This window comes from Egretta garzetta, unplaced genomic scaffold, assembly GCF_000687185.1.
Source record: "Egretta garzetta isolate BGI_Z169 unplaced genomic scaffold, ASM68718v1 scaffold511, whole genome shotgun sequence".
Taxonomy (NCBI): domain Eukaryota; kingdom Metazoa; phylum Chordata; class Aves; order Pelecaniformes; family Ardeidae; genus Egretta; species Egretta garzetta.
Window position 1 is genome coordinate 1,569,068 of NW_009258554.1, and position 17,555 is coordinate 1,586,622.

The 17,555-nt window shown below is 50.3% G+C and overlaps 1 protein-coding gene across 1 annotated transcript in view; it reads left to right on the plus strand.

The window, feature by feature from the left end:
• The window catches only part of CACNA2D4 (calcium voltage-gated channel auxiliary subunit alpha2delta 4), a 133,353-nt gene that overhangs the window by 100,112 nt on the left and 15,686 nt on the right, over positions 1 to 17,555 (plus strand). The window contains exons 27-31 of the mRNA XM_035903372.1: positions 7,649 to 7,710; positions 8,876 to 8,890; positions 10,812 to 10,856; positions 11,818 to 11,880; positions 12,145 to 12,180. Of these exons, the coding sequence (XP_035759265.1) occupies positions 7,649 to 7,710; positions 8,876 to 8,890; positions 10,812 to 10,856; positions 11,818 to 11,880; positions 12,145 to 12,180 (221 nt within the window). The remainder of the gene's footprint in view (positions 1 to 7,648; positions 7,711 to 8,875; positions 8,891 to 10,811; positions 10,857 to 11,817; positions 11,881 to 12,144; positions 12,181 to 17,555) is intronic.

Here is a 17,555-nt window from a genome sequence, read left to right on the forward strand (position 1 = left end):
AGAAAAGAAAATAACCACTCTCTCTTGCCTCATCAGGAGCATAAATTCTCTATCATCAGCTACAAGGCAACTGTAGCAACGAACATCTTCAGGACACCACAAGACAATGAATAATGATGTATTGCCTGCAAGGCTTGGATGGCAGGCGGTAAACAAATAAAACAGGCATACACTTTGCAGTACCAAAAAAATAACAGCCCCCTGCTTTGCTTCCTGAGCGCCGTGTAGCTGGTGCCCTGAATGAGGCAGCTTATGAAAATACAGCGTGTGATCCTACCAGTCAGGACTGCAACCCGGTGCAGATGGCACGCTGCCCCAGATCCCGACATTCCCTAACTTTCAACTGCTTGTTTTTGCGATGTGAATAAAACCATATTTCACATAATCCCACCCCTCGCAGGTGAAGCAACTTTTCCTTCTGTCTCTCCAGCCTGGAACTGAACTGGTTTATAGAAAAAACAATGTCTTCTTGCTATTAGGGTGCCCTCAGCCACACAAAGCGTTTTTGTGAGCCAGCATTTTGGTAAAGCCATAGCAGGAATAAGGTATGTGTTACAAGGTATTTCTATGCAGTAGGGACAGAAACAGCCCAGGACTCCAATTCCAGCTCCTTCCCACTGAGAACTGGAGTGTGTGTGATGGTGAGCACTCTGGAGCACCACCCAGCTGGCAGGAGCGTCCCTGTACGGTCATTTGAATTACGGCTTGAGCCACCCGGGGCTGGGACAGATGTCAAGTGGTGTAAGTAGCTGCTTGTAGCCAAACATGGCAAGTGAAGGAAACTGCTTGGTCTCTCTTTTGAATCAGCAACAGGCAAGTGCTGAAGAGTCACCAAAGAACTGCCCAGGAAATGCTCTCCCACAGGCTTGAGCCTGCCCCTGTTGTGTTCCACACACAGCTCCAGCCTCTGCCACTCCCTGGGCGCTCCTGTCCAGGTATCCTCCCAGACGGCCCTGTGCTGCTGCTGGCCCTCCCTGCCGCACCGAGACGCAGGTCTGCCTTCATCAGGCTTCTGTGGTGCTGAAGAGCCTAGAAAATCCTTTCTGCATCAGGCTTAGAAATGCAGGAAGCCGGAGTAGCTCATGTAGATATCTGAGCTGGGAGTGCACCTTGCTAGTGTGTGGCATTCAGGTTGCTGGAGGCAAGGGTAAAGCTATGATCTGATATAAAAATTACATAAGGGGGCTTCCCCCCTTTCTCTTTGCAAACAGCCCCTTTGCTCAGGCTTTACCATATTTCCTCCAAGTGGGCAAGATACACGAACAGCGACTGCACTGATGTCTGACAGGGAGACAACTCCCGCAAGCCTTTCGCTCATGTGGAATAATTCCCTTGCAAATGTTGTTTGCCCACAGCAGTTAGAGGAAGATCCACCCCCCGCCCCCCAACAGATCTGAGTGACAAAGCTCGGAAGAAAAATGGTCTGCAACTCTGGAACAGCAGCCCCTCCTCCTCACTGCTAGAAGTGTCCCCTGCTTTGTGACAAGTCCTCGTGTGCCTTTAAAGGTCCCCCTGTCTTTTAAGGGTTTCCTTCTTTAAACTCTGCAATAGCAGCTGCTCCAGTCCTACCCCAAATGAGATCTTCATTTCTCCCTCCATCCTTTGGGGGCAGATCAGGCACCGGCAGCAGAGCTGTGTTGTCCCCTGCTCGCTACCATTGCCATCAGGTATGCGCTGGACGTGGCACATTCAAGCTACCTGATGGTCCACATGGCAGCCCTGGGGCCCGGCTCGGTCATGACTCACTTGGAGCAACAGCTCCAAATACCCTCTCTCCCCAGACCGGGAGAGCTCTGATTTTACATGTCTCTCTTAATTAGCATGAGATGCAGTGACAGTAATAAACTGGGCAGGCAGTGGGAGAAGGGGAGCAGAATGCCCTGAGTGGGATGTATGTGTGCACGTGTCTGTGCATGTGTATATATGTACACGTGTATATATGCATATACACGTACACACGTGCTAGCACTCATATACATATCCCTATCCATAGGCGGCTTCACATCAGCTCATTTGGGACCTTATTCTCCCCCTTTCCTCACAGGCAGGGCTGGAAAAGGCTGTGAAGTTTCTCTGTGCTGTGTTTCACCCTCATCTTCGGTGATGTGCCTTCCTCCCAAAAGTTCAGAAATCGCAGGCTGAGCCTGTGGGGATGCTGGAAGCGACTTGGGACTTATTTTTGGCTCTACTTGCGATAAGGCATCCTTCACTTCATGTCCTGTGGTCACGTCTGTGAGCTTTGTGTGTGAAATTGTACACGCACACTTACATATATGCACACCCTTCATCCTAAAGCCTGTTTACCGAATGCTGGACCTGTCCAGTTTTGGTCCTGACTTCTCCATTTTAGACTGTTCTAACTAAGACAACTGAGACCAAAATGATACCCAGCAAAGCCCCCATGGTCAGGAGCGTGGCACCTCTCATGCTGGCCCCTCTCTGCAGCCCTGAGGAGGGGACAAAAGCCAGGGCTCACCGGGAGCTGCCCGGTACCCGGTGACCACAGCACCCAGCGCTTAAGCCTCAGAGCTGCACCTGAGCTGCCCGTGCTGCAGCAAGAGACGCTGGTGCCATTCAGAGCTGGGAGAAGTTGCTCCCAGCTGCCCACACTGAAACTGGACTGGAACCAGTACCAGCAGCCTCTGCGTCAGGGTTGTCGTTCTGCCTTATCGGGAAGATCGCTGCCTGTCAGCCTCGCACAACCGGGACTTCTCCGCCGTGCTGTCTGGCAGACCGTGCTGTGTCCCCCCCCGCCTCCTCCCCAGGGAAGCTGGTTCCTGGGGGGGCAACCCCTCTGATCTCGCATGGTGTGGGGGGAAATACAAAAGAGAGAGACATCTTTACTTACCTCTCTGGGGCTGGGATGGACCCTCCTGTGAGAACGGCAGCTCTCCCAGCAAACCTGGTACAATCCCAAAGCAAATCCAGCAAAAAGTCTCTCCGTTGCTGGCTGGGCTGTCGGTGGACCCTAGTTGGCAGGAGCCCCTCCTAGCCAGCCGCTTGCCCTGCACGGAGGGCAGAGGAGCCGCACGGCGAGATGGCAGCGTGGGGAAGGGGCTGCGGAAGAGGGAGCGACTGTGCGCAGCGAAGTGACAGCTGGGGGTACATCTGCGATGGCAGCAGCGCACGCACAGGAGCGCAGACAGTGCAGAGGAGTCACCCCGCCAGGCAGGCAGGATCTGCTCCGAAACACCCAGAGGAAGGAGCTCGGGAGGTTTTCATTTCTCTCAACCCATCCTGGAGAAAGGGCTGCTGCTGTCAGTCCCTCTCTCTCCCTCCTCCCTCACTTGCCGCCATCCCTCTCCGGGTGCCAGGAGCCGAGGGGGCTCGAGGAGGGGTGAGGAGATGGCGGGGCAGGGGGAGCTCCCCGCAGCCCCTCGGGAGGCAGATTGGTCAGGCACAGGTTATGAGAGGAGGCACCAAGCCGAATGCCTCCTCCCCTCCCTCCATCCCTCCCCTGCCTGATATGGCTGATGAGAATAAACCCAGAGAGAAAGGTGTGAGGAGAAGGGATGAGCCCTGGGTTTTGTGTAGGGGTGAGGCAAGCGGCTGCAGCGAAGGGGAGGTAGCGGGGGAAAAAACGGGGGGCTTGGGAGCAAGGCACCCCCTTCCCACCTGTGCTCCAGAGGCAGCGGGGGGAGGCAGGAGCACACAGGCTGCTGTGATGCTTCCCTGCTTGGATGCAGCATGACTTGGTGTCTGTTTCCTTGGGGATTCAGGAAAACAGTGCTGGCAGGGGGTAGTTGGGACGATGAGAATGGATGAAAGAGAGGAGCATCTGCACCCGCAATTTGATCCCCTGAATTTGGTGCATGGCAGGGAGAGTGTGCTCAGCCGTACCTCCAGTGCAAGTGTCGGGTGCTGTTACATCCATGCAGTGACAGAAGCACCCCCTGCCCTCCCTGACACAGCCTGCTGGTACAGGGGTGCAACAAGCACCCGAATCCAGCCCACTGCCTCTGTCAGGCTTCCCTCTGTGCTTTCCCGTGGGCTCCTGCAGCCTGCCTCCCCAAAATCAGAGCCCTCGCTTGCCTTCCTCCAGCTTACTGAGGACCTCAGTGGCTCATGTTTGCAAGAATTACTCTTTCGCTGATCCACTTGAACTGCCCCTTCTGTCAGGTCCAGTATCACAAGCAGGCTGCCCTCGGTTTGGGCTTTTTGTTCATTTCCATTTGCCTGGAAATTATATTTTAAATAACATTTTTAGGGGACTTCAAGTAAAATTTTGAGTAGGGCAGCTCCGCTGCTGGCTTGAGAGGGAAAATGGGAGCATTTCAGAAATAGGGAATGGGGATTGCAGATGGACAGTGCGGGCAGGGCTGCTCTGCTGCTCTGGCACCTTCCTCCATTTGAGTCATGGGTTTTATTTAACCATTGGACCGGCTGCCTTGAAAACAGGTTGTGAATGGTAAGGTACATCTTGATAAGCACTCTACAGGATGCAATCTTGCGACTCTTTGTTATGCCTTTTTGTCATGCAGCAGGCCCAGAATTAAATCTCGGGGAAAGCTCCTTATGAGAACAGCATATGGATAATCAAAGAGAGAAGCCAGGGAAGGCACACAGAAAGAGAGACAAGCAGAGGATGAGCTAATGAGGCAGACATGCTCAACGGAGGCATGAACAGGTGGAGGGGAAGGCTCTTATCTCCACGGTGAATGGCGGCACGTGATGCCAGAGAAAGCCGGCTGCGGCCGTGCAGCGGGCACCGCTTGGGTTTGCAGGCAGGGTGCCTGCTGGTGGGATGTCGCACACAGGTCTGAGTAGCTCATCGACATGGTGAAGCAACATCTAAGGTGTGCAGCAGTGCTTGTCCTCATGTTTTATTTCATTGCTGGGATGCTACAGTTGCACAGGTTGTTTGCACATTAGTAGGAATAAAACTATTAGTCACGGTCTCTCCAAGGGCTCTATAGTCGTTTTGCTGTGCTGCACACCAGGGCCACTCTTCATTTCACGCACCTAGGATCTTCCCATTCCTGCAGCGTACTCTTTGCCACCAGAGCAAAAAGGCTCATTAATGATGTTATACTTTGGAACAAGCAGAGGAGGGGTTAGTCCAGGTTCCTCCCTCTCACCTGAGCATCGTCCTTACCTCAGACTGAATCACTGCTTTCCCCCTTTCTCCCCAGCCTCACCAACAGCCTGAAGACACCTGGGCAACTGTTACTAGCACTGGGAGGGTGATTGTGGCCTGTTTCTCCTCAGCTCCCATGTCTTCCTCAGATCACCTGAATGCCTGGAAGTTTCTCGCAGTTCTTGCCAGGAGCTGCCCGTCCACCCCAACTGGCAAGGAGTGGTGCTGCCAGGCAGGAGCATGGAGCAATCCCTCTAGTACAGTTCCCTGTGATGGGTACCATCCATCCAGACAAACCTGGCTGCAAGGCAGAATAGCCCCCAGTTTTGCTTTCACTGACCTCTTCAGAATGTGCTGTGATGTGAGGAGGGCAGCGGTGCTCACCGCAGCTCCATAGGGAATAGCTGGAGATGTGTGCTGGACTGCTGGGAAGGAAAGCAAGGGCTAGTGCAGAGAAGATGAGTAAACGCAAGCCCTACGGGGAGGTTAGGGCTGCAAACACTGCATCCGAAGGACAAGACTTGCACATGACAAGATGGCACAGGCAGGTTAGACATGGCTGTGAATGATGTGGAAAGAGGAAGAAGAATTCTGGGAGACTCTGCTTTCTGTCCCTGCTGCTGGCCACCAGTGCAGGCCTGCAGGTACTCTCCTTCCTCAAGTTGCAGGCAACTCTGTCCAAGTTCGGTGCAGGCTACTCATGCCTCCTGGGCAGAGGCAAGGATTCACAACCAGGGGCTAAGCTCCCTTTGAAGAACAATTTGAGGCTAGCTGTTCCGGCTGGCAAAAACGTGAGCCACTGAGTAAGTCTCTGCATTGCAAGGTTACTTATGTAGGTATCAACTCCTCTTCAGGTCTCATAAAAACTCTGCATCCTGGGTAATGCTCAGTCCCATTGATGTGATCTGCTGTGATAAGGGCAATAACTCTTTCTTGAGATGGTTTCGAAGGATAACGATGAATTTATTTAAAGCTACGTACCAAATCGGATGCGTGGGCCTCATTGGACTCAGCAGCAACAGCACTGTTTGCCTTCTGTTGTGGACTGCCGATTTGTCAGCAGGGGCACCAAGCCAAACCATGCCTGCAGTAGCCCCACTGAAGCTGATGAATCTTCACCCAGGCTGGACTCAGCCCTGCCCTTCCTCCTTTGTTTCCATTCTTTGTCCTGTCTGGTTTGTGCTCTGCGAGACTTAGGGCAAGGCAGCTCTACAAAATCATTCGTTTCCCCCAGGTACAGGCAGTCAGATTCAGTCTACAGCAGGGAGAGCTGGATAAGAAATGTGCCTGTGAATGGGATTTTGTAAGAGGTACCAGCATGGGAATGTGACAAGGACACTGATATAAAAGGCAGAGCTGATGCCAGGTGCCAGGGTCTCTGTACATGCTGCAAGAAAATATACCATTGCATACTCCAGTTTTAATTCATACCCATCTGAATTAGAGCATCAGATCATACTGTTAACTTAAAAGCACCCACACGGCATGATTCAGATTTAAAGGATCTGTTCCCCCCTTTGAAGCTCCTGCTAATTCAGAGGAAATCTGTAGAAACAGCAACACTTCATCCGCCCGATATTGGTGGTTGTGAAAAAAGGCTCAAACTCTCCCTCTCTGTACTTCTTTTTCTCCCTCTTTTGCACTTTATATTCTATTTCAAGGTCCTTCTTGAGGCTGTAATTCCTGCAGAGCTCTTGGATTCAACTAGTTGACACACAGCCCCGTTGGTCCCCGTCACCGTGCCAGGCTGTGCACGACTGCGCTGGTTATTATGTGTGCTTGTAGGCAACCTACCCGGGGACAACTAGGTTATTTTGCCGGGGAGACCCTGCACCATTTCTTCTCCTGTGGAGCTGTGCCTTACTTCGGGAGCATGATGCTGGGAATAGAAGAGAAATTAAGCCAAGAAATTAGGACACACTTCATTAAGAAACACACACACACACTTTTGCTTAGCAGAGCGTGCACTAGGCTGGGACTGGGTAACGAAGCAGTACTTCTAATCAACACTTTTCCATCAAGTGGCATTCATATTTTTGTGCTTTCGTAGTGGCGTAGGAGCAATCTAAATCACTATGGTCTCCCCTTGAGACAGGTGGGTTTTCAAATGAATCCCTTCCTCACACTGGCCTACTTTATTTCTGATGGATGCTGTGTGGTGCAGGAGATGGGGCTGAGGTGATCAGAAACATCCGTTCTGGCCAGGCACATCTAGAAAAGACAAAGATGGAAGCTCATGCGCTTGCCTTCCTGGGGTTTTTTTTTGGTGGGGTTTTTGTTGTTGTTGCTTTGTAGCTCCACAGTGTTTAGTGGGAGGGAGGTGTCAGTACCTCAGTACAGCAGTCAGTGTCCCCTTTTCCTCTACCTTGTTAAACCTCTGACTCTCACTTGGCAATCTGACTCAGCGCTGATCCCTCAATGCTTATCATTCACACTTGGAAGCAGGTTGCAATTGCGATTTCCATCCCATCACTTTGGGCAAATATTTACTCCTCCTTTCCTAACTTGTATTTGCCTTTCTCTCTCTCGCACGTTCCTCTTTTCATCCTCCCCCCTTTTTGTTTCCCATAGCGGTGGGCGTGCAAATGAAGCTGGAGTTGCTCCAACGCAAGTTTTGGATGGCCATGCAACAGGTAGGAGCATCAGTAGTCATGCAGAGAGAGAATTTAATGCTCTTCGTCAGCGAGGTCCATGCTATGTTACATCACATACGATGGCATTTTGAAGAGGGCTTTTGTGAAATTCATATTAAAAGATTTATTAAGTAGATTAGTTTGAAGTCACACGTTTCTGTAATCCTTTGACGGCACTAATGCCATGTGAGCCATGAGTCTGTTCCGCAAATGCCGTGTTGACAGTGTCAGCATCCTGGCCTGGCATTAGCTCTGCTGCATATGACACATTTAATTGTGGAAATATGTTTTGTGCTCATTCAGCCTTTCAGAAACCTCACGGAAAACTGCAATTTTGGGCACACAGGAAAAAAAATCTGCTGCCCTCTCTTATCATCTTGATAATGGTAACAAAATGCTGCCAGCTTGCCAAAATAAAAATTATTTGCTCCAGGGATAAGTTTTCAGTGTTGTCCTAATTTTGGACGCTCTTGCTGGACTGAGAGAAGTGGAATAATTAAAACAGCCTCTCAGTCTGAGGGGCAGGAAAAGTAAAAACACCTTTCCCTTACCACCCAGGGACTTTCCCCCAGGTTTTGCTTTTGAGGAGGTATACTGGAGGGCTGAGACTGATGGGACCGAAGCAGCACACAGCAGAAGTGACTCTGCTGTCAGGAAAGGGAACTGTCATCAGACAGGGGTGACAGAGAAGATGGGAGGGCAGGAGGCTGCTCAATGGGGGCGAGTGCATGTGGGGAACAGAAAAGCCCAGAGTTGGCCACGGTGGCAGCAGCATCCTCACAGGTGGGAGATCACCTAAACCTAACCTGAGCTGAAAAGACTTATGCAAAGCACGTGAGCCCATCCTGAAGCATCAGCACAGAGCATCATTTTAAAAAAGTCTCCTGAGGGCCATACCCAGGCAGTTCTCACACAAACAAGCCCGCATGGGCGGTAAGTGAAACCAGAAGGGCTTATTAAAGAAGCTGAAAGGAGGCCTGTGTGCCAAGCGCCTGCATGCCACAGCCCTGGTAGGTGCTGGTATGAAAAAAAGCCTGGGTATGGTTTCCCAGGACATGACCGCTGCTTGACAGAGGAATGACTAACAGATTTTGTTTTCTCTCTCTCCTGCTTCACTGCATGCTGTGCTGCTCTGGATGTCCACGCTGTGCCTCCCGTCTCCCAGCCCAATGACAGTGATGTAAGTAGACAAAAGCTGGGGATGGGGAGGCATCCCGGCGTGCCTCACCACAGCTCGGCTTCATAATTGTGTCGTTTGTGTGCCAGCATATTATAGGCACTGTCCCTTGTCTGTAGTCACTGGAGACGGTCCAAGCCTGTCGCAGGCTGTGTTTGTCTTCACAGTAATTAAGGGTCTTTGGCAAAGCTGAAAGTGCTCTGGGTCATGGCATTTCAGAGACCTGACCAACAGCAGGAGGATGCTGTGAGGTAGGCTGGTCTCTGAGGAGGCAGCTGTGCCCGTAAGGCAGCAGATGTGGTCTCAGAGCAACCAGGGGGCTCAGGTTCAGCTCTGCCTGCCACCCTCAGCAGCTCTCTGCAAGCCACCGGTGCTCTCAGATAGGGCTTCTCACTGTGGTCCTGCTGCTGCACAGCCAGCCCAGCACCGGGCACTGATGGAGCTTCTCCAGGTCTGGAAGAACAGTGGCAGCAAGATTCGGTCTTCACATTGCTGAGGAGGATGCTGCATGATACAGGCCCTTCTTGTGGGAAACCACTCTGGTTCACCTGGCTTTCTGCTCTCATTTCTGAGCTCTGGGGCTCTGTATTTGTTATCCCCCAAGGCCATAACAGTGGTTAGTTGTGGCCATATTTCTCTGCTGACAGAAGGAAGGAACCCACCAGGGATGAAGTACAGGGCCACCTCTATGGGTACATCCAGGGAGACAAAACAACCCGATGCTGTTTTGTGGTGAGGCAAGAGTGAGACGATGCTTGCAACTGTGGGTAAAGGGATGTTTTTAAACCATTGTCCCTAGAGCCTCAAAAAGCCAGTCATGGTTTGAGCATAAGCACGAGATATTGCGAAGCCACAGGGCTTGAAATAAAATCATCCGAGGCATCTCCGAGCCTTCCCTGAAGTTGAGCAGAGGGATGGAAACCTGGAACTATTGGGTTTGTTCTGCAAAACTCAAGAGGAGAAACAAGTTCTAACTGAAAGTAATGGTCTTCTTGTGGTTTGAAATGGCAAATTCACCTCTTGTTACTGAGAATCATCCATAAAGGGGGCTGGGGTTTACGTATACGGGTTTTGTGGAGATAAAGGGGAGCTGGCTGATAGCAGACAAGCTATGCGACACGTCAGTGTCCTTCCCTGACCCCAGAAAACCTCTGGCAGGAAGGGGACCCCGTGTACAGAAATGGCATCACCATGTCAGCTTTCTTCCCTCCACTGCTAGAGAAAATAGCATTAAAAACTAACACAAAGAGACAGACACATGCAGCCACAGCAAACTCAGAACAATTATGAAATCAATAAGCACCTGAAGGGCTTTGTTACTCACCACTTAACCCCTCGTGTCCCCACATGGTTCAGTGTTGTGAAACACATGTCAAGTCCGGTACGCAGAAATCCTAAATGAAACAAATGGATGGTGCCTTGGGCTATACGAGCACCATTCACATCCTATTTTATCATTAGCTGTCTGGAGAATAAAGAAACCAACAGCAACAACAACAAAAAAATCCCTGCCTGAGAAGAATCCTGATCTAAAATACCATGCCATGTGTTTAGTCCAGATACCAGCAGATGCTGAAATGCATGCTGGTTTCTCACTGGTGCACAATAAGCTTTGCTTTCGCAGCCCCCTATACAAGTGCCACCTCTGCTCAACATGCATAGGTACTGCTGGAAGCGTGTCAGGGAGGCGGGTGCAGGATCAGAGCCCTTGGCAAAGGGGACGTTGCTCAGAGAGGTGGGGAACACGCAGAGCAACTTGGGGGGTGGTACCCGTGCTTGCTGCAGAGCTCCACTTGGTGGAAATGCCAGCTAAATTGCAGAGCTTTATGGGATGCATGTATGGAGACCTTTAGCTCAGCAGTCCCAAGGGGGAAACTGTAAGGTGACATCATGCCATGGTTAATTCCCTGCTTTTCCTTTCCAGTGCAGTGCCTTGGACGGTGCCTGTCCACTGAGCTGTCAGGATGACGTAAGTTGCCCAGATTTCTTCTCTCAACCTGTGATGGGTGTGATTGACTGCCTGCTCTGTGGAGGTCTTTGTCTCCCCAAAAATCAGGTATTGCCTGTCTTTTCCTCGCAAAAGGCTGCACAGCTGGGGCAGGACCTCACGCTGTTGAGAAAAACCTGCAGTTTAGGTCTTCCCCTTGGCTGTGAGATGTCAGCTGAGGCCGGGCAGGGGCATGGGGATTCCAGCCAGTGACTAAGGAGAGCCCATCTCCTCTAAGGCTGTCTCACTGGCATCCCAGGTCTGCCAAAGAGAGCGGCTGTCAGCATGACATGTGTGCTGGACACCCCTCTTTGCATTTACTCCACTGCTCCAACCTTGCTCTCAGGCATATTTGGGACAAGAGCTCCTCTGCCCTGGAGAGTGTCATCGCCAGAGAATTTTCCTTCTGCGTTCATGTAGGATTTCTTCTGCATCCTAGTTTTTCCCTGTGAGATTTAAAGGCTTTAATCTAAACTCTGTGCCTCCATTTCCTGTTCTGCGAAGTAAAAATATGACCAGCACTGATACTCAGTGGTGAGGAGAGGGTTATTTCATGAGCAGTTATAAAACTCCGAAATCTGAAGAGGGAAAGCATTAGATACCATTTTATTAAAGAGAAGTGCTCTCCAAATATCCTGTCGCTTCCTGCAGGATATCTTGTCTTCTTAAGTGTGGCTCAGAGCCTGCTAGGCCTGCACACAGCCCTGGCAAGAGGCAATCTCTGTCACAGACAGCTCACGAACTAAATACCTCAGAATGGAGGCAGAGAGGGAAAAGTCAATTGTCTAAAACCCGTGGTAGCTGAGCCGTGGGACTAAGCTTGGAAATGCCAAGGCTGTTGCCATAAGCACAAGCCCACACCGCCCCATCCTGCACATAGCAGTACATTCCAGACAACCATGAAAAAGCTGTCTTTAATGTTGCTTCTCTTTCATCTCTGCAGATTCTGAATTGCTTCCTCATTGATAATAATGGCTTTATACTTGTTTCCAAAAGACCTGCAGAGGTAAGAGAACATAAGAGAAGAAGGAGAGTGTGCTTGGCTTTTTCCTAAATAACCCACCAGAGCTGGTTAAAACAAATTACTTTCAATTGTGTAATAAGGGTGGCTGTGGTATAATTACATTCAGCTGTGCTGTGAGGGGGAAGCCTCCAGGCAGAGTGACAGCACATCCTAGGTAAGGAAGGAGTTTGCAGTGATAAGGAAGGAACTAGTCAAAATATCTTTTTATCAGAAGCAAGGAAATTAGACTCCTTTCCCTTGGCACAGATGCTACTGAAAGATGATCTGAGACAGTCCCAGAAGGCAGGAGAGCCCTGATGTGGGAAGGGAAAGGGAAGGGAAGGGAAAGGGAAGGGAAGGGAAGGGAAGGGAAGGGAAGGGAAGGGAGCTGAAGGGAAGGGAAGGGAAGGGAAGGGAAGGGAAGGGAAGGGAAGGGAAGGGAAGGGAAGGGAAGGGAAGGGAAGGGAAGGGAAGGGAAGGGAGCTGTGCTTTTGAGTGCCTCTGAAGTTGAAGCAGGTGTTCTTCAGGAAAAGGAGACTAACTCTTTTAAGCAAATTGGAAACAGGAGCATACCTGAAGAACTGGAAGATTTATTGGACTCACAGAGGTGAAAGGAGTAAGGAAAAAGACTCAGAATAGTAATAAAAAGATAAGCAATAAAAGTTGCTTCCTTTCCTCCTCCTGCCAGTGCCTCCATGACCATTCCTAGGGAGCTGAAGGGGCACAGTTTGTGATGTGACATCCCATGCAGCCTGGGTAAAGTCAACGCTACCAGCCACTGCATGGTTCAGCTATACTTTTCTGCTCTCTGGTAAATTCACCACAGAGCTATTAGTTTCAAAATAATGAAAAGCCATAGATTTGGATGTCAGAAAGTGATGTGTTGCAACAGCCTCATAAACTGCAGAGCCATAAGTCAATAGCAAGAGTGGGCTTATAGAAGAAATGGGAAATGAAATGGTTTTGTTACTGACCGAAGTGTGGAGTTTCATTAAAATTGCCATAGTACTGGAGTTAACAAGTACTGTATGTGTATTTCCAAAAAGCAGTAGATCTGATCCCGGAAAATACTTTCTTGAAGATGTGACAAACAGGTTGAAATGGAAATTAAAAATAAAGTAACAGAACACCCGATAGATGTGACTGGGACAGGCAGCACAGTTTCTATAAAGGAAGAAAACCTGTCTTATCAGCTATAGTTCTTTGAAAGTGTGAGTAAATCAGGAGATAAGGGAGAACGGATGGCCTACTGCATTTCAAGCCTTGAACAGAGTCCCTTACAAAAAGCTGTTAAAGAAATTCTGGTTCAAGAGCGAAGCATGAAGTAGTGGCATTGATCTCAAAGTAGGTGGGACAGAAAAGAAAGAAGAGGAATTTTTAGATGGATATTTAGATGGAAAACGTCAGCTATATGAGTCCCATGGTTTCCCATCTGGACTTGTGTTGGTTAGCATATTCAGAATAGGCTGGCAAAAGAAAAAGGTGAGATTGTGAATTCTGCAGGCACTACACAGTAAGTTCAGAGGGGCCAAGATGAGAACTGTTGAGACTCACAAATCAAAATGAATCAGCAACATAGTGGCACCAGGGGGTGATACGGACAGATATCAAGGGGGGCATATTGCAAAGAAAAAACAATCTCCTTTCTGTCGGGAAAGTGACCTACCTGGCACACTGAATATTCCAGTAAAAGTGCCCTTTCAATGACGTGGTGTGCCAAAAAAAAAACCCGCAAAGAAAACTTGAAAAATAAGGGTGGAAAATGCTGTGAAGTTGCATTGGTTCCCTATTATGGGAGGCCAGGTCCTACTGTGTGTTTGGGATGGGCTGGTAGTCTTAGGAGCCACTGTTTCCCCCTCTGACCCCCACGGTATTTTCAAAGGTGCTTTACTGAGTCCTGTGTCATGAGTCCATAGGTAAAGGCAACCGCACCCTTTAGGTGCTGCATCTGCTGTTGATCCTCAGCACCACCCTCCTGGGTTCTATCTCTGTATTTTTTCTGCATCTTATGGAAAATGGGTTTTTCAAAAACACTCGTCTCTGGAAGATCTGACTAGCAGAAACATGGCATTAATGTGGATTTGGGTAAATTATAAACATTATCGACATGCCTCCAAGATCAGGCATTTTGGCAGACACCAGAGCTGTCATCTCCAGCTGTTACCTCTCCTGATCTTGGAGAGTTTGCCACTACTTTTCTTCTGATTTCTTTATCGTGTTCCAGTTACTGCTTTTATTTCCCAGTGGCATCATGAGCATCCACACTGTTAAACCCTACAGGGAATTCAAGACAGCAGCAGCATTAAATCAATACCCTGGGTTTCATAGCCTTGCCACCTGGATGTTGCTGCATGGGATCGCTTGCTGCTATGTGGCCTTCCCTGCCCCATCCCACACTCTTCCCTCAGTGCATCCTTTAACATAACACCAAAAAAAATCCCATACCTGGATTTTTGTCAGGTTTTTTGCCTTTCTGGAGAAGACAGCTAGTTTGCTGCCCTCCCTTCCCTGCCTCATTCCTGACTCCAGGACCAGCCCGAGTGGCTCAGCTGCCCAGGGCAGTGTTTCAGCCCAGCAGCGGGGAGAAGGGCAACCTGCCCGCACGCTGCCTGTTCTGCCCCACCGGCCGGGATGGGAGGGAGCTTATCGGATGCCAAAGGAGTGAACGTGCAGAGGCAAACCATCTGCCCCGCTAAGCCGCACGGGCTGTGGCGGCTCCAGCATAAGCAGGGCCCCGTGCACATCCCTGCTTCCCTGAAGAAGGCAGCTGAGGAGCTTTCACATCCAAAATGCCTGCTTCCCAGAGCAAAGCTCAAGTGCCTGTGTCCTTATAGCCCCCGGGCAAGCAGCTAGTGCTTGGATACCTGATCTGGGGGCTCCGAGATGTTTTGCTCTGTCTCCCTGCTCACTTCCTGGGGGCTGCCGTGCTTTATCCTCAGCCTGCTGCCATCCCAGGGCTGCCCGACGCCCTCACCTCCTTCCCTGGGTGACCACACCAGAGGGGTTTCACACAAGAATGGGGTGAGGACAGCCTGGCTCAGGCTCTGCTCCCCTCTGCCCTTGGGATGGGGGATCAGGATGGGGGATCAACTCTAACAGCCTCTGCCTGAAGGCGGCAGGAAGCTTACCAGCAGCCAGAAGCCACTGCAGAAGAAAGAGGGACTCAGGATTTTAATGAGTGACGCATTGGAAGCTCCCTGCAGGATTACTTGGGGAAGAATGGGTAATCTCTTAATTCAAGCTAATCCTTCCCATCCAGACTTATCGCAGAGGGAGCAAAGAGTTAATAGCCAAAGCCAGGAGTGAGCAGGAAGAGGACCAGGAGATCTAGGGCAGGGAAAGTAAGTGGCAGGCCCAGACTGTGCTGCAACGAGGGCTCCTCCGTGCCACGGTGCTGTGTTTCTGCCGATGTTTGCAGCTGTGGCCCCACAACCCCTCCCTGAGTTTTTAGCTGCCTTTTGCTGCCAGCTGGAGGCACAGCTCTGGATCACGGGTCTGGAGCTCCCTCCACCTGCTGCATCCAGATGTCCCCTCCATTGCTAAACTTCTTTCTCTAGGGCTGCTGCCTTCTCCCTGAGGTATCTTGCAAGGTACATCGGCAACCTCTGCCCAGGCGGGACTCCAGGGACAGGATGCAGGGTGGCAGCTAAGAGGCCAAGATCCCACCAGGGCTGGGCAGAGCTTGTGCAGAAGTAAGCTCTGGCTTTGTTAGAGCCACGCAGCGAGGAGGCTGCTCACTGGCCCACAGCCTGGCCCATTTGGCAGATCCCGTTTGTCTACAGCTTTTGGGTGTACCAAAAGTACAAATTACTCAATGAGCCAGCAAAGCATGGACATGTATATATCTGTGAGCAATGATGCATCTTGCAAGCCAGATGTGTGCTCCAGGATGGATTTCTTCCCTGTGCATAGCCTGCATATGTACTTGTATGCTCTCAGCTGCAGGGGGATGCAGTACAGCATGTGTCATGCAGGGTGTCAGGGGTGATGCTTTGGGCAATGCTTTGTGCTGTGAACCTCTGAAATTGCAAGGGCCTGTGGAAACCCACCCAGAGCTGGGAGTTGGGAGAAACAGCAGAGGGATGTCTGGGAGAGCAGCAGCCAGTCACTGGAGGAAGCAGGTTGTAATGAGACCTGCTTTGCAGAACGTCCCTTCGGTATAGGACTGCTTTGGTTTCTGCCAAGTGATGCTTTCCTGTGTTACTACTTGCACAGGAGGGTACCTAAAACAGCACCAAGCTTTGAATGTCCGATTCAGTGTTAAAGCGGATGGGGATGCTGATGCTTTTCTGAACACATTCCCTAGGCCTTACTCTCAACTACACTAACAGCTCCTCATGCTTGTACCTATAGGAGCGACGTCCTACCTGGAGAAATTCGGTCAGACATCAACATCTCTGGATGGGGTGGGCCCCATTTACAGTCCTGCAGTGGCCCTCTGCCCTTGCCACACCAGCTGCAGCTTGCACTGCGTTAAATCCCACTGCTCTGGCTCCTGCTGGGGCTGCAGACTGGTATTAAATGGAAGCAGCTGGCCTCCTCACCACCCTAATCAGATTGAAAGAGCGAGGGAGGTGAAAAAAAGTTAGCGCTTGCTCAGACACATTTGACTATGTCTGAGACGATTACAGCCTAAATGCTCGAAGGGGAGTTGATGTTATGTATCGATTTATACAGCGAAACACCTTCTAAAGCCTGTTAGGAAGAGGCTCGTAACCGTGTAACACTGCTGTTAGATGATTACCATATGATCTTAGGTAAATCTGCCTGGGGGGGGGGGTTTAGTGGAAATACCCCACTCAAATAAATGAAGTCATCTGTCATCTGCTAATACGTGCTAAACGACTGCCAGCCTATCAGTGGAAAAGTAAAATGCCCCCCCAAAGTGCATGAACAGTTCCATAACATATGGGAGCTATTTACTGTGTCAAGATCCATGAGCCAGGAAAAGAGATGGAGGACAGCTCATCCACGTTTTTGTTATTTAGAAGTATTTTATTTACTTGCTTGCAAACAAAGCAATGGACTTGGCAGGTTCAAAGCATTTTTGCAATACATTTGTCATGGTTTAGTAATCAGGAAAACCTCTTTGTTTGAAGAAGTCTTTCGAGCAGTGGTTCCCAGATTTGGGATTGGGACTGTATTTGAGATTATTGACTCCAAAATGTAAATGGGACCAGAGGGCCACGAGCTCGTGCTTTTAGTCCAGGCATGCAAGTGGATGTGGGGGTTGTTGCCCCCCAAATGCAACTTTTGCTAGGGTGGAGTCTGTGCCAGCACAGCTCTGGCCGTGCCAGTGCATAGCGTGTAAGATAAAGGGATGGTGAGTGTTGTGTTGTTTGGGTTACTGCCTGCTCAGAACTTGCACAGCAGTGAGTTGTAAAATTGTGTTTGCTACCTAAATAGATGTGTATGGCGCAGTTACACGTGATAAGTCAGTTCGCCTTGGGCAGCAGGAGAGCAGAGGTTTCCGAAGCCACTGCGGGCGCGGGCTAGCAGAGAGGCTCAAGTGGAAGAGACTCAGGCATTCAGATCCAGAGGATGTGGATTCACAGAAACCCACAGGAGAGCCCAGGCTCCCAGTGAATCAACGTGCCTGGGTCTCTGTAGCCTGAGAGTCTGCCTTTTTCTGTCCCAAGCTGCAGGGACTTACACGGGCTAAATCATTTCCAGGCACA